This window comes from Heloderma suspectum, chromosome 7 (genome assembly GCF_057233095.1).
Source record: "Heloderma suspectum isolate Gila_16-S chromosome 7, 16-S_ref, whole genome shotgun sequence".
NCBI lineage: Eukaryota > Metazoa > Chordata > Lepidosauria > Squamata > Helodermatidae > Heloderma > Heloderma suspectum.
In genome coordinates, this window is record NC_139464.1 from 46,483,942 (window position 1) to 46,500,208 (window position 16,267).

General features: G+C 44.9%; 1 protein-coding gene across 3 annotated transcripts in view; it reads left to right on the forward strand.

Moving 5' to 3' along the window:
- Positions 1-15,919, forward strand: part of SREBF2 (sterol regulatory element binding transcription factor 2) — a 41,759-nt gene extending 25,840 nt beyond the window's left edge. For 2 of the 3 annotated variants that reach the window (XM_084810006.1, XM_084810005.1), the window contains 6 exons: positions 6-115; positions 2,402-2,534; positions 6,608-6,776; positions 8,709-8,894; positions 10,067-10,178; positions 12,441-15,919. In XM_084810006.1, the coding sequence (XP_084666132.1) occupies positions 6-115; positions 2,402-2,534; positions 6,608-6,776; positions 8,709-8,894; positions 10,067-10,178; positions 12,441-12,661 (931 nt within the window). In that variant the 3' untranslated portion in view covers positions 12,662-15,919. The remainder of the gene's footprint in view (positions 1-5; positions 116-2,401; positions 2,535-6,607; positions 6,777-8,708; positions 8,895-10,066; positions 10,179-12,440) is intronic. The other variant, XR_014784320.1, reaches the window with a different exon arrangement.
- Positions 15,920-16,267: the final 348 nt, after the last annotated feature.

Sequence of the window (16,267 nt, forward strand, 5' to 3'; positions counted from 1 at the left end):
TGCAGTGAATTCTCTAATGCTTTGGAATACCTGAAGTTACTCAATTCTTTTGTGGACTCGTTGGGAAGTGGAACACCATCTTTCACTGGCAATTCTGTGTTGAGGTCTGCCCTGGGTGAGTGTAAAGAATGCTCAGGCCTGCTTAGTGTTTTCCCATATTTCTCTTCCTTGCTCCCTCTCCCACCCCCTTTTATCCTTATCAGCAAACATTCATTGCTGAATTTGTGTTGCTTCTTCTGTTAAACCTTTTTATTGAACTGTATTTATTTACTTGAAGCATTTTTACCCCACTTTTTACCTGAAAAGGGGCTCCCAGAATGAGTTTCCAAGATTAATAATAGCACTGCCCTTATCCTTAGGCTTGCAAGCTTAAAAAAAAAGAGACGAAAAGAAAAAAGGGGATGGGGGAGCACATTCAGACACAAAGGTCTTATACCAACTAGCAAGGAGAGGAAGAGCCAAATGTTGCTGGTCTCAGCAGCCCTTCACTCTCTTGCCTCAGCCTGACGGAATGACTGCTGTCAGGTGACAATTGATGGAGGGAGAAGCTTGATGGAGCTGGCATCTCTGCAGAGCCCAGCTCTCCCTCACTTCCATTAACAAGAGATAACCCCTCCCTCCCTATGTATCTAAACCCAGTTCAGCGGTATCATTAAGAAGTGCAATCCAATGCATACACCATTTTATCAAACTTCATTGATCAAAAGTGTACCTTAAGACAGTGTCATTTCTCTTAAATGCAACTTTTCATCCTTTTCTGGCAAGATCCTTGCTTTCACTCTTTCTCACAAGCTGGCTGAATAGTCAGGCTGTGTGTCCATAGTGGCAACAGGCAGCCCACTATGCAGGAGGAAATTCACTAATGGTCTTTGACCTCAAGAAAGGTGGGAGTAGAGTCAGGAGGTGCTTCTAGATGAGGCTTTTATCATGCCATCACCCTGCCTCATTCACAGAATTGTAGGGGAGGTCCAGGCAATGACATCCTCCACTTGTTATGCTTCTGTGTTTTCCCACTGCCTCTTCCATCTTTTTTTCTTACTGTGTCAAATCTGTTAGAGAAAAAGATAGAATAGCTGCACAGAGCTTTCCAGTTGGTAGCGCCAGGAGCCCTCTGTCTCGAAGCACCCACAGTTCCCTTGTCCCCAGCCCAGCATAACTTGACAGCCTTAAATGTAGGTTCCAATACTTTTGGATCCCTTTGTGCACACAGCTGGTCTCTCTATCCCAGTGACCAGATCTATACCCGCTCAACATCACTATCTGGAAGTTTTGTGAGGCTTTGGGCAGATTTACTTCAGCAAAGGCTGCATCAAGGCGTTTTACTCCGTGGCAAGGGTGGGGAGCCTGGGGCCAAATTCATTCCTTCTGGGGTCCAAATCAGTCCCTCCAGGGTACCCCAGAAGGCTACACCCCTTTCCTCCAATCGTTTGGTGGTTTCCTGGCTTTTGTGTATTTTCTTCCCCATTCTGAAAGGTTGGAATGCTTCTCCTAAGGCTTAGTTACCGGCAGCACGTTAAGCTACAATATGCTGGGGTTTGGGGGTATGTTTGGCCTCACCCCCTTGCCTGTGGCTTCCATCTACCATTGGAATGTGGCCCCCAAGAGCTTCTCAAAAATTGAATTTGACCCTTGGACTGAAAGAGGCTCCCCATCACTGTTCTATGGTGTCAGGTATCTGCTAACGTCCCTTGCCTGCTTCCCAAGTCGGGCTCAGCCTTCCAAAAGAGCTGCTTAAATCACGTCTGGGCAGCCTAGGCAGCCAGTGGTCAGAGATGGTCCTTTTCAGCAAGCAGTTGTTGCAAGCAGCCTCCCACTACTAACCTCCCCCTGTCAGCAAGCAGCCTCCATCTACCCTAGTTCCTGGTAAGTTGCTGAATTTTTGGATAGGAAAGGTTGGCACTCAGGTATTAAAACTCTGTTTTTGGCACTCAGGTATTAATCTTCATTCCTTGGATCTTATTTCATCTTACTGTCTTGTGACTGAGGGGCTCATGCTATAGAAATATGTGTAACTGAGGCCCAGCGTTGTGTTTCAAGAGGGAAATTTTATGTAGGGGAGTGGCAGGGTTTGTGCTGGTGTGTGCATGTGTGTAGTTTTTCCTTTCATACCACTTCCTTACTCCAAGATGCCCTCCTCCAGCGGTTCCCCTCCCTAGTGGCAGGGTTTCAAATGCACATTCAAATGCATTCTTGGAGCCATGTCATGGTGCAGGGTTGGGATTGAAGTATAGAAACAGTGAGGAAAGGGGGATATACACCCTCTCCCCACCGCTACCTCTCCAGTCTAAATTCCCCTCTTCAGAAGCTGAATTTCATTAAAAAAAAATGTTGGGACTTCCATTTGTGAGAATCATGTAGCTAGCCCCTAAGGTTTTCTAATTTTTTGTCTCTGCACACGTAGGTCCCGATGTGGTCTGCAGGTGGTGGTCATCAGCCGTCACGATGACAATCAGCTGGCTCAAGGGTGACAATACAGCTATGAGATCCCAGTTTACCAGTGTGGAGCGAATTCCAAAGTGCTTGGAGATGATGGAGTGTGTGGCCTTTTTACGTTATTCTTGCAACTCTGCCTTTTTGGCTCTGCATGATAAAAGACACGAGAAAAAGCAGAAAGTTTATTGAGCCTGGCATCTACTCACACTGTCATAAACATGTGGTAGAGCTGCATCTGGTCCCATGGAACTAAATGGGATCTTGTACCTTCAGTTAGGTTCAAAACTAAGCTGAAGCTTTGCAACATTGTATGGTCCAAATGTACCTATTAAGAGGCCTTAGAGTGGTGGATGCAAACAGCCTATTGTCAGCATCAGTCCTTTATAGAGATCAGCCCCTCATCTGTCGCACTTCTTGTTAGTGCTTTCAGCAGCAGCACCCATCAGTGTAGGAACTGCTTAGTTATGCATGGTGCACAAGGCTTAACAAAGAGCCAAGTTGCTCTTCAATAGCCAGAATACCTAGAATTGCTTCCCATGTCACATTTATAATGTGTGAATACAGTAAACCATTTCTAAGCCATGTGGATTGGTTAGAATTCTCCAACTATACATTTGCTGCCACATACATTGTGGAGTGCCCCTTCATGGATCACTGCCTTGTTGTGGCGAAGGGGCTTGCGTAACTCAATGAAGCCATAAGCTATGCCGTGCAGGCCACCCAAGAGGGACAGGTCATGGTGGAGAGTTCTGACAAAATGTGGTCCACTGGAGAAGGAAATGGCAACCCACTCCAGTATTCTTGCCAAGAAAACCCCATGGAATGTAGCACACGGCTAAAAGAGATGACGCCAGAAGATGAGCCCCTCAGGTCAGAAGGTGTCCAATATACTACTGGGGAAGAGCAGAGGGTATTTCCAAGTAGTGCCAGAAAGAGTGAAGCGGCTGGGCCAAAGCCGAAAGGACCCTCAGCTGTGAATGTGTCTGGTGGTGAAAAGAAAATCCGATGCTGTAAAGAACAATATTGTTTAGGAAGCTGGAATGTAAGATCAATGAATCAAGGTAAACTGGAGGTGGTCAAACATGAGATGGCAAGATTGAACATCGACATCTTGGGAATCAGCAAACTCAAATGGACAAGCATGGGCGAATTTAATTCAGGTGACCGTCACATCTACTACTGTGGGCAAGAATCCCTTAGAAGAAATGGAGTAGCACTCATAGTCAACAAAAGGGTGGGAAAAGCAGTACTGCGGTACAATCTCAAAAATGATAGAATGATCTCAGTACGAATCCAAGGCAAACCATTCAACATCACAGTAATTCAAGTCTATGCCCCAACCACTGATGCCGAAGAAGCTGAGGTTGATCAGTTCTATGAAGACCTACAACACCTTCTAGAACTAACACCAAAAAAAGATGTCCTCTTCATCATAGGGGATTGGAATGCTAAAGTAGGAAGTCAAGAAATCACTGGGATAACAGGCAAGCATGGCCTTGGTGTACAAAATGAAGCAGGACAAAGGCTAATAGAGTTTTGCCAAGAGAACACGCTGATCATAGCAAACACTCTTTTCCAACAGCACAAGAGGCGACTGTACACATGGACATCACCAGATGGTCAATATCGAAATCAGATTGATTATGTCCTTTGCAGCCAAAGATGGAGAAGCTCTATACAGTCAGTAAAAACAAGACCTGGAGCTGACTGTGGCTCAGATCATGAGCTGCTGCTTGCAAAATTTCGGCTTAAATTGAAGAACGTAGGGAAAACCACTAAACGGTTCAGGTATGACCTCAATCATATCCCTTATGAATATACAGTGGAGGTGAGGAATAGATTTAAGGGATTAGACCTGATAGACAGAGTGCCTGAGGAACTATGGATGGAGGTCCGTAACATTGTTCAGGAGGCAGCAACTCAATCCTCAATCCATCCCAAAGAAAAGGAAATGCAAGAAAGCCAAGTGGCTGTCTGATGAGGCTTTACAAGTAGCTGAGGAAAGAAGGGAAGCGAAAAGCAAGGGAGAAAGGGGAAGATATATCCAACTGAATGCAGAGTTCCAGAGAATAGCAAGGAGAGACAAGAAGGCCTTCGTAAATGAACAATGCAAAGAAATCGAGGAAAACAACAGAATGGGAAAGACTAGAGATATCTTCAAGAAAATCGGAGATCTCGAGAACGTTTTGTGCAAAGACGGGCATGATAAAGGACAAAGAAGGCAGGGACCTAACAGAAGCAGATGAGATTAAGAAAAGGTGGAAAGAATACACAGAACTATACAGGAAAGATCTGAATGTCCCTGATAGCCATGATAGTGCGGTCACTGAACTTGAGGCGGGCATCCTAGAGAGTGAAGTCAAGCGGGCCTTAGGAAGCATTAGTAACAACAAAGCTAGCGGAGATGACAGTATTCCTGCTGAGCTATTTAAAATCCTAAAAGATGATGCTGTTAAAGTGCTGCACTCAATATGCCAACACATTTGGAACACTCAACCGTGGCCACAAGACTGGAAAAGGTCAGTTTACATTCCAGTTCCAAAAATGGGCAATGCCAAAGAGTGTTCAAACTACCATACAATTGCGCTCATTTCACATGCCAGCAAGGTGATGCTCAAAATCCTACAAGCTAGGCTTCAGCAGTATGCGAACCGAGAACTACTGGAAGTACAAGCTGGGTTCCGAAGAGGCAGAGGAACTAGAGATCAAATCGCCAACATTCGCTGGATCATGGAGAAAGCAAGAGAATTCCAGAAAAACGTCTATTTCTGCTTCATTGACTACGCTAAAGCCTTTGATGGTGTGGATCACAACAAACTGTGGCAAATTCTGAAAGAGATGGGGGTACCAGACCACCTTACCTGTCTCCTGAGAAACCTGTACGAGGGTCAAGAAGCAACAGTAAGAACGAGACATGGAACAACTGATTGGTTCAAAATTGGGAAAAGAGTACGACAAGGCTGCATATTGTCGCCCTGCTTATTTAACTTATATGCAGAGTACATCATGAGAAACGCCGGGTTGGATGAATCACAGGTCGGAATTAAGATTGCCGGGAGAATTATCAACAACCTCAGATACGCAGATGATACCACCTCAGATACGCAGATGAAAGCGAAGAGGATCTAAAGAGCCTGTTGTTGAGGGTGAAAGAGGAGAGTGCAAAAGCTGGTTTGAAACTCAACATTAAAAAGACTAAGATCATGGCATCTGCCCCCATCACCTCCTGGCATATGGAAGGGGAAGAAATGGAAGCAGTGACAGATATTATTTTCTTGGGCTCCAAGATCACCTCAGATGGTGACTGTAGCCATGAAATTAAAAGACGCTTGCTCCTTGGGAGGAAAGCCATGGCAAACCTAGACAGCATAGTAAGAAGCAGAGACGTCACCTTGCCGACAAAGGTCCGTCTAATCAAAGCTATGGTTTTCCCAGTAGTAACATATGGCTGTGAGAGCTGGACTATAAGGAAGGCTGAGCGCCGAAGAACTGATGCTTTTGAACTGTGCTGCTGAAGAAGACTCTTACGAGTCCCCTGGACTGCAAGGAGGTCAAATCAGTCAATCCTAAAGGATATCAACCCTGACTGCTCATTGGAAGGACAGATACTGAAGCTGAAGCTCAAATATTTTGGCCACGTAATGCGAAGAGAAAACTCTCTGGAAAAGTCCCTGATGCTGGGAAAGACTGAAGGCAAAAGGAGAAGGGGACGGCAGAGGATGAGATGGCTAGATAGCATCACTGATGCAATGCATATGGACTTGAGCACGCTCCGGGAGAGAGCGCAGGACAGGAAGGCCTGGTGTGCTATGGTCCATGGGGTCACGAAGAGTCGGACACGACTGAACAGCAACATTGTGGAGTGACTCTTGGTCTTGTACATATTGGGCCCATCTCCCCCCCCCCCCCCAGTTTGTGAACGCCTTTCTCTTGCATTTTATAGGTTTCTACCTAATAGAACCCTTATTGCTAGGTTTAGATAACTTTCTGAAGTCTTTGGGGTGGGGGCTGGAGAAGAAGTCACTAACTTGAGTTCAAGAATATTTTAATCCTTAGTTAGTGAAAGCAACTGGATGTGCTTTCCCTTTCAAGCAGGGTTGGTCTACAGTGCCCGTGCTTTAAAGGCACTAACTTTGTTCCTGTCTATGTTCTCTCCCCCACTCCCTCCCCATAGGAATGCCCTTGTGAAAGCTGTCTTCCACGTGTGCAAAGCCATGCATGCCTCGTTGTCGAGCAAGGCAGATGGGCAGCAGAGCTCCTTCGGTCATTGTGAAAGAGCCAGTACTCATCTTTGGAACAGCCTCAACATGAGCAGTGGGGTCTCAAGCACAGGTCTCAGTGAAGTAAGTCCAACTTCTCCACCCCTACTTGAACCATTTGCTGGTAGGCACATGTTTAGTCATCTTCCTGACTGGACTGGCAGTCTTTCAAATATCCTCTTTGGGCTGAAGAAACAGAAGTTACCCTTCTCTTTATTCATGACTAGAGAAAGAAGATTCCTTCTCCTCTTCCTTCCTGCGTGACTAGAGCCGTAGTGTTCCCTTTTCCAAAATAGTGCTTGAGAAATGCCTCTGTTTCCATTGCATTAGCTTTGCCAAGATAAGCAGGATGAGCGCTTGTGTGACCCTTTCCTTGTTCCCTCTTGTTGTGCCTCTTGAGTGAATTGTTCTCACAGATGTCTCCATGTCTAGTCTCCTGTGGTTGAGAACAATGCTAAATCCTTGCATTAGGGAGCCAGCTCCTTCGCCATATCTTCGTTTTTAATGCTGTGTGCAACATGGGCTTTCCAATCTTTGGGGCTGAGATAGTAAGTTCAGGTCCATTGTTCGTCACTGCTGGGTGGCAGCTGTAGTGCATTGTAGTTGCATTGCATGTTCTGGCAGTACTTGTGCAATGTTTCCGCAGTGCAGTACAGAGGCATGCCTTATATCTGCACTACAGGTGGAATCTCCTAGGCTTGCCGGATTGAGCACTGTGCTTTGGGATTCAGAGATTTTAGGGGGTTTGGTAGTAATTTCTTAGGAACTTTGAATCCAAATTGGAAGGGACCAAGAGGCCGTTGAATCCAATCCTCTGCCCTGTTCATTCACCAGTGTCTTATAGATGCATCTGCACAATCCAGACCACAGTGTGCCACAAGCAGAAACCAAGCACATAGGATTAAAAGGCTCAGGGGAGCTAAGGGACAGGCAAGCACACAAACCCAAAATATGCTCACCATGGTTACTATTTTCTATTCTGCTTATGACCTGCATTTTGAATGAGTAAAGTAACTTGATCTAAAGGTGTGTTTCCCTGGGGTTAGTCCAGTAATAAAGCAAACACATTTCTGCCACCAGAGGGCACACCAAGATCATATTCGGTGGATGGGTTTGCTCTGCTGCTTTCTGTTTGAAGGGCACATTCTCAAGATCACACTGCTTTTTATTTCTGGGTAATTGTTGGGTCCCTCCCCCCTCTAGGATATATTCTTGAGATCACTTTATTGTTTTACACACTGCCAAGGTGGCTAAATATTGTGCATGTTTGCTAGTAAAATCAAATGGAGATGCATCTTCGCCATTAAATGGAGTTTTTAGACAGTCTCCTTATAGAACCATAGAATAGTAGGGTTGGAAGGGGCCTATAAGACCATTGAGTCCAGCCCCCTCCTGTCAGAGGATCTTCAATTCCCAATTAATTCAATGTGGTCTCGGTATTATTTCATCTGGTTTACACTTCCATTTCACTGATAAATGATAAATAGAAATTCACAGTTAAAGCATTCACTAAACAAACAAACAAACAAGATGAACAAAGCATATTAGGGTTAACCAATCCCGATTAGTAATCCTGTTAATACCTACTGTGGCACCCAGGATTTGGGAGTGGGGGGTTCCTGTGAGCTTACTGCACCAGCATCTTGTGTTGACACTTGAGTTTTGTGAACACAGTTAAAAGTGCTGATTTTTCCCTAGGAAGGGGTACTGGATATCTGATTGCCTGTTTCCTGGTATCCTATTGTGCTCTCTGCTGATTTCACCATCAAACAAGAACTAATTTTGGTTGTGTCCATGTAGGGTCACATTCTGAGTAAAAAAGGGGATTTGGTCACAGAGCTGTACACCTGATACCTTCCAGCAATATGCGTTCTCCTTTTCTTAAAAGAATTTACAAAAATGAATGTGCAGTTCTGCTAGTATTTTCAGGTAACCCCAAGAAGCTTTTAGCTATGTGTATGCTGCTTTACCCAGGCATTGGTATTCTTGTCACTAAATGGGGTTGTCTCCTTGCAGATGATCCAGTTGCTGGCTTGTGATCTATTGCTGTCTCTTCGCACCACTCTGTGGCAGAAACAGACAAACTCCAGCCAGGCTCTGGGAGAAACCTACCATGCTTCTGCTTCGGAGTTGACTGGATTCCAGCGTGACCTTGGCAGCTTGCGAAAACTGGCCCATAGCTTCAGGCCTGCTTATCGAAAGGTAAGGCCCTGTGCTTGTACTGAGAGAGATTCTGAGCAAGGAAATGGTGGCCTCCTTGCACCTGTTCCTTAGCTTACTGCATGCTGTGGTAGATCAAAGGTGAAAATGGCTTAGGGCATAAACCAGGATGGGCAACTTTGGGGGATCCGGGGGCCAATTTCAACCCCCTGGAATGCCTTGGGGGCCACACCTTCACTGCTGCGTGCCGCTGAATTTTGGTGGCAGAAGCAGCTGCAAAACAGTTGGTGGGTTGTCACCAGTTTTTAGCAGCAAACCATGACGGGCCTAAAAAGGCCAAAATTGGCTTTAAGACAGTAAAGATACATTTGGCCTTTGACAGCTACTGTTGTGATTTGCCACTGAAATTTGGCGGCAAACCACTGATGGATTTGCTGTGGCCGCCACAAATTCAGAAGTGACAGGGCCACGCTTAAGGCCACAGGGTGGGGAGCAGGGGTTGCATGTTGTCCACCCCTGGGCTAGACCAGTATTTCTTTTGCATAGAACTTTGAGCAGTGTGGTTGTAGTGGCAGAAAAGTCTTTACTATCGTAGACTGTGCACTTGAGTAGTTTGGTAGGTGAGTGCTGTCTCCTTTGAGCGTGAAGGAATAATAATACTTGACATTTATCTGGCACTTCTTGAACGTTGAAAGCACATCTCATGCATTATCTTGGTAATCCTTAACATACCCCTGTAAATATGTCAGTCATACTGTCCACATATTGCCAGTGTGGGGGTGAGGTGGGGGCTAAGAGAATAGAGGTTTGTGCCTAATGCAGCATGGTATGTTTTTATGGTGGAGGTGAGATTTGAACTGGGAATTTTCTGGCTCACAAACTTGATCAATGTTCTACACCGCTTTGTCAAAACAAAACAGTGCAGATGGTTCTAGGGTCGAGTATAACTACTTCCGCTCTCCTGGTCAGAATTAGTTATGTAGGATGCCTCCTTTCTAAAGGGCATCTTCTTTGTACACTCTTGCTTAGCACAAGGAAATATGACAGTGCCTCAGTGCCGAAGGAGGGAAAAGTAGCTAAGAGGATCAGCTGTAGTTGGTGCAGTCTTATGTACTACAGGCATGTGCCCAGATCCACAGCAGCGTAAGGCTGTGTTGAAAGGAGGTTGAAAGGTGGAGGCTACCCGCTGTGGTCTGCTCTTTCCTTGCTTACAGGTATTTCTGCATGAGGCCACTGTGCGCTTGATGGCAGGGGCCAGCCCCACCCGCACTCATCAACTGCTGGAGCACAGTCTCCGGCGTCGGACTCCCCAGGGTACCAAGCAAGGTAAGTAAGCTCTTATGCCCTTTCTGTTCTTGCCCAGCTGTAGGAACTGGTTTTCTTGTAGAGACTGGGCTAAGCTACATTTTATTTATTTCTGATATTTATTTATCATGTGTACTGCTGTGCCAAAACCCCACCTGCTTTTTCACAGCCTCTTTGTTCCCCTATGTTATTTTTCTGCCTGTTCCGCAGGGGTTTTGAGAATTCCAAAGACATTTCTCAGTGTGCAGGGAGCCACTGCTTATCTTACTTTAAGGAGGTGGCTGAGGGCTGTGGTGCGTGCTCTTTATTTTGCAGCTTTTGTCCTGTTCTGTGCTTTGCAGCCTCTCTGGCTGCTTATGCTTACTGGAAAGCCCCCTACACGACTTAATCATGACTTTTTCCCTTGAGGCTTTCCAGTGCTGTTGCCTGAAAGCTGAGTGAGGCATTTTTGGTTTTGTTTTGCTGTTGTTAAAAGTCCTTTTTACAAGAAGAACAAGGACGACGACAACAACTCACTCAGCTTGCCAAATGCTGAGGCAAACAAAAAGATCTTCAGCATGCGCTGAAATCATAACAGTGTCAGTGCATGTCTTATATCTGGGGGAAGGCTATTCCAGCACACAGGTGCTACTACAGTGGTACAACCAGGAGGGTCTTGGAAGATGACTGCAACGTTTGGGCAGGTCTGTACGGGAGTAGGCAATCTCTCAGGTTCCCTGGTTCCAAGCTGTTTAGGGCATGATAAGTTAATACCAAAACCTTAAACTTGGTCCACTAAACTAAAAGGTGAATGAAAAGGTGTCACCTGTTTGCCGCTAGGCATGCCAGTTTATACATGCAGCTATTTTGTAGAGCTGGTTCTCTTACATTTTCTGGTGCATTTTACTTTTTTACTGGCAGGCAGAGTTGCAGACCAGTAAGGGCCAAACTAGATATGACATTTGTCATGTGGTTTGGCCTTAAATGCAAGACTTTAAAAAATAAAGTGCTGGCATGGCAGGGATTGGATTGGGACCAAGATGTAGTGGTGGTGGGTAGCGTTTGATCCTTTGCTTTACCAATCAGCCCCCCACCCCACCCCCGGTGCCTGCTGTTCATAATGGAACTTGCTATTCCATTGTAAATAGCAGGCATAGTGGGGCCCATTCCAGTCAGGAATGGGGTGGTGTCAAAGGGCTAACTCCTTCCCCCATCCCAGATCCCAGTCCGGTTTGGTCCCCCTCTCACACCCGCTATTTGTTAATTTAAAAACCTTGCATTCAAGGCCAAACTATGTAGAGTTTGGCTCAAAGACTCACAGTTCTGGAGACTTCTGGGAACTTTAAGTTATCTGATGTGTGTGGCAGACATGGTTTTTCTGTGAAGAGGGCTTGTAAAAAATGCAACCCTTCAAACTGAAAACGTGTTTAAGTTATCTATCTGCAGGGTAAACCTCCAAAGTCTCTTTCAAGCTTGGGTTTTGTGTAGGAAACCAAAGACTGAATCGTGTTAAAATGTGCTGGCTTGAAAAAGCCCTTTTCTTATCTGTGCCATGGTGACTTACTGTATGAATGGTCAGTATCTTGGATGGGTGAAGAGTAGGATAGTCTGGTCTGCAAAGGTAAGAACTAACACTGAGAATTAAAGGAAATATTTAGAGGCTTGGCTCCTAAGATCTGTGAATGAAAAGGAAGCTCATGGATGGAAATATTCCTGCCTCCTCCTCCACACTGTAGCTGCTTCCACCACCACCCCAAACCCTCTCCACAGGGTCAGGAGGGTCTCTTGAGCAGCGTACCCTGTTTCCCATTGCCTCCTGATCAGGCAGGGGGAGGAAGCGGAGATGGGAAATGTTCCTTCCATGAACTTCCTTCTATTTACGGATCGTATGATCAGAGCCAAGGTGTTTAAAATGTTTAAAAAGCAATGACATAAAGATGTTCACTAACTGATATTTAAGCTGCTAATTTGAGAAAAACAAAGGCTTGTAATGGAGAGTGTGGGCCTTGCCCACCTGTGGAAGTGTCATCTTTATTACCAGGACAAGGCAGCTAAGTCTGGGATGCTGGCCAGGTCTCAGCTTGGGGCATCCCAGCCTCCAGAATAAATTACTGCTTAGAGTTCATTGAGCGTCATAGGCTGTTCCTTGCACTCAGTTGTGCAATGCTGCATTATAAAGCAGTTGTTTGCTCACTCCAACACAGTCTGTGTTTAATTGACTCCCACAATGCACTAATTGCCTGTGAACGTTAATTGATCCCACCTCCGTGTGGCCTTTATTGTGATGCCTCTTTTCATACTTAGGTGAGCTGGACATTCTTCCTGGGCAGAGAGAGAGAGCTACAGCGATTCTCTTAGCATGCCGCCACCTCCCCCTCTCCTTCCTGTCATCCCCAGGCCAGCGAGCTGTCCTGCTGGCGGAAGCAGCCCGCACGCTGGAGAAAGTTGGGGACAAGCGTTCCTGCAATGACTGTCAGCAGATGATGGTGAAGCTGAGTGGTGGCACAGCGATTGCTGCTTCCTAACCCTGGAGGGCTGCAGCCTCCTCACCCAGTTGAACTGGATTCTTGCCCCCTTTCTATCACCCTCCTCCGTTTTTGAATGCTGTTCTAGCTTTGGACCATGAAAGTGGCATTATGCTAGTCAGGGTAGGGACTTGGGGTAAACCAGCTTTTGTGGCTAGTGAGTTGCCTCCAGTCAAAAAGAATGCTCACGCTGGATCAAGGGAGTGGGTTTTTCCCCCCTACTGACAAAGTCTCTGCGATACCTTGGAAAAGAGCAGCTCCTTTGAGGAGGGGTTGAGTTCCAAAAGGTTTCTTTCCTCCCTCTTTACAAAGCAGTCTATAACAAGAACATCCTTTGGGGAGGAGGAGACCAAGGAGGGCGAAGATCTGCCCTGAACCCTTTTATTAGCATCTGCGGTGGCTTTTGATCTGCGGGTCAGGTGCCACATGCCTAGGGCAGTTCCAGGAGCTGGCTGTGATGAACCTCTTTGGCCCTCGGTAGGCTGCATTTTTTTAACTGAAGCTTTTCTATAGATTCTGCATTCTCTGAGATGGTTGGGAAGTTAGTCCAGCTTTCCTGAGGAAGTGCATCACAGTTTCTATGCCATTTGGGTTTTTATAGTGATGTTTTATGGCTTTACAAGCCGTAGAGACAACAGTGAGGTCTCTCTCTTCCCTTTTCTGTCTCCTGTCTTTCACCTCTGTCTCTCCCTCTTGTCAGCCTACAGCTATATTGCCATGTAGCTACAAGCTGAGTCCTCTTTCTGTGCACTCTTTGATGGGTAACAGGAAAGAGAGGGCAGGGGATGGGCTAGATGTGACTTAAAGCATCTGGTTCAAAAATGTGCTTGGACAGGCCAGGACTCCTTGCTTATTTTTTTAAAAAAATGAACAGGTGTGGTCCCTCTAATCTGGAATAGGAACATTTGTGTGCATAGGATTAACCCTTTCCCCCAGACAGTTTTGCTGCCAAAAATCACCCCCCCCCCCTTTCAAGCTGCCATTTGCTCTGGTTTCATTTTTTTAAAAGAAATTGTGGCAAACAATAGCTTGAGGGGCAGGGGTTCAGCAGGAAAATAGCACAGTGGGGAAGGGTTAACTCCCCCATGTCCTGATGAGGGCCCCTGCAGCTGCTTTTTGTAAACAAAGAGATGTGGCCAGTAAGCACACTGTTGAATCACCTGATTAATACGCCATCATCTAGTTTGACTAAAGAAAATGCATACGGAAAATCCTTCTTCCTTGAATATTTGATTTCTATGGTGGTTGCCTCCATGTAAGTATGTTTAGTATAGCATTCAGCATCCTAGGACATGCCTGTACTACCAGTCTAAGTCATCATGGCCATCTACTGTTGTTTCCCAGGGTTCTTTGGGGAAACTGTGACAGTTAAACAAGCTTTTTAAACAGTTTACATGTGTAGTATAGATATAACCTTTCTCCTTGGAGGAAACAGAATGGTTGTAGCTGGCTCCCTTTTGACAGAACAAGTTCTACGAAGATACAGTTTTATATTACATGGAGTTCTGAGTCTCACAACCCATTTTTGCCTTCCCCTGTTGCCAGTTGCACCTTCTCCGTTCTTGCTATTCTCATTCCATCTCTTCAAACCTACAGAAATTCCTATTAAAGGCTAACATACACAAAGACTCCAAACACATGAATTTGAGGACACTTGCAGGGGGTGGTTGGGGAGGGGAGAGACAACTGTACCTTTCGTTGATCCTTGAAACAGTTCTGTCTGCCATAATCCTTTATTATACAGCTGAACATTTTGTTGCAGAAGTAAGACTCTCCATTAAAAGAAAAAAACAACAATTTACCTCCTTAAACCTCTCATTAACAACTTTCTATTCAACTAGTTTATGTGTCCGAAGACACAAACTGGGGGATGGGTGGGTTTAAATCTTGCAGCAGTTACATAATTACAGGAATGCTGTCCAAAATCACACCAATAAGAGGTGCATACCATATTAATGTTCATTTTATAAACTCCTTCCATAGAATGAACCAGAAACTGATCCCATAATAAAGCTTTGTTTAATTTCTATTTTGAATGCCTTTTCTCATCTTCCTGAATTCCTTGGAATTAAGAAGAGGAGCAATTCCCAGTTTTCCACTGGTACATGTGAATGGGTGTATTCAAAGGCTCTATTTGTATATCCTGTCTCACTCTGACCCCATAAGTACACAGTGAAAGTTAACCATGTGTGGGCTACTTGTAAATTGCTTTGTTAGCGCTTTTTTATGAGTGGATCTGTCCTTGAGTTTCTATAGCTCAAATTACATGATAATACAGATCAGCTTGGCTGCTTTTCCTGTAAAGATAGCCAGCCACCATAGCATACACTTGTGACTCAGATGCAGTTCCACACCTCTTATCCGTAGGCACATGTAAATGGGCAAGCTGAAATTTGAGTACCATCCTGTTCTTAGGGTGCTTCCCAATGACCGTTTCCCTAGTGATAGTAGCAACTAAGCAGGAAGGGTAACAAACTACCTCAGTAAAAAGGTAACTGTTATCAGGAGAGGGTTCATGCGAGGAAATCATTGCTGGTTTAGTCCCACAATTGCTGTGCCATCCATGCAGATTTTGCTGATCTGTTTGCAGTAGCAGCAATCAGCCCAGGATTAACAGAGGGCCTGTGAATTGTGGGTATTCTATTAGACAAATGGATTAAGCAAGCCAGACACCATCTGGAAGCTTGCATGGCAAATATTCCTGTGTAGTTAATTTATGAAGTTTCCAGGTTAGTTAAAATACCCCAGAATGCATCTCCTATTGATGTTGTGGACACTGGGCATCTCATAATTCCATGGATTTGTAGCTGTGAAAGCCATTTATACTGTCAAGCTAGGAGTGAATGCTACAACCAAGAATCAGCATTGCAGTCAAGAGTAAAAGCCTCATTGTATAGCAGTAAGGGTGGGACTTCTTGCTTGTTGAATTACACTTTCATAGACGAGATCTACAAAAGGAAACCACCCTAACTTTCCACATACTTTTAGCATTTTTATACACCTCATTTATTTATGGGTCTTTTGTCTCCCAATCTATCCCTATATTATTTTTGTGTACATAATGTAACTTTTGTTTTTTATATATGGTGTGAAAAGTGTCTATTTATCCCAATAAAATTAGGCATAGGGATGCTTAGCTGTAAGAAGATGTAGCTGGTGATGATGTGAGGGGATGATCATTTCTAATATATGTCCCAGTAGTGACCATATCCTGGAAACCATTGTGTGACTTACCTAATAAAGACAAATTGTACTCAAGGTCTGATCGTCTTACTAATGAACGTTCCTTAAAATGTGTTGAGTGTAGGGCAAAAGTGATGAATATCTAAAACTTTCTCCCACAAAAAGTGCTTGCACACTGATGGCATCATCATAATGCAACATCAAAGTATACTGTTGCCCTGTGACTTACGTTAACTGTTTAGATTTTGCTCTGGATAATATTTCCTCTGGCATACAAGTTCCTTAATATGCCAGAATTTACTCAGTGTTTCCAGGGAAATGCAGAAAAAAGTTCAGAACGTGTTAGACATGTTGGTAGATCAACCCTGTTTTCCCAGCAATATTGAAGGACTTGGAATAGAAAACCTATGCTGATTTATATGC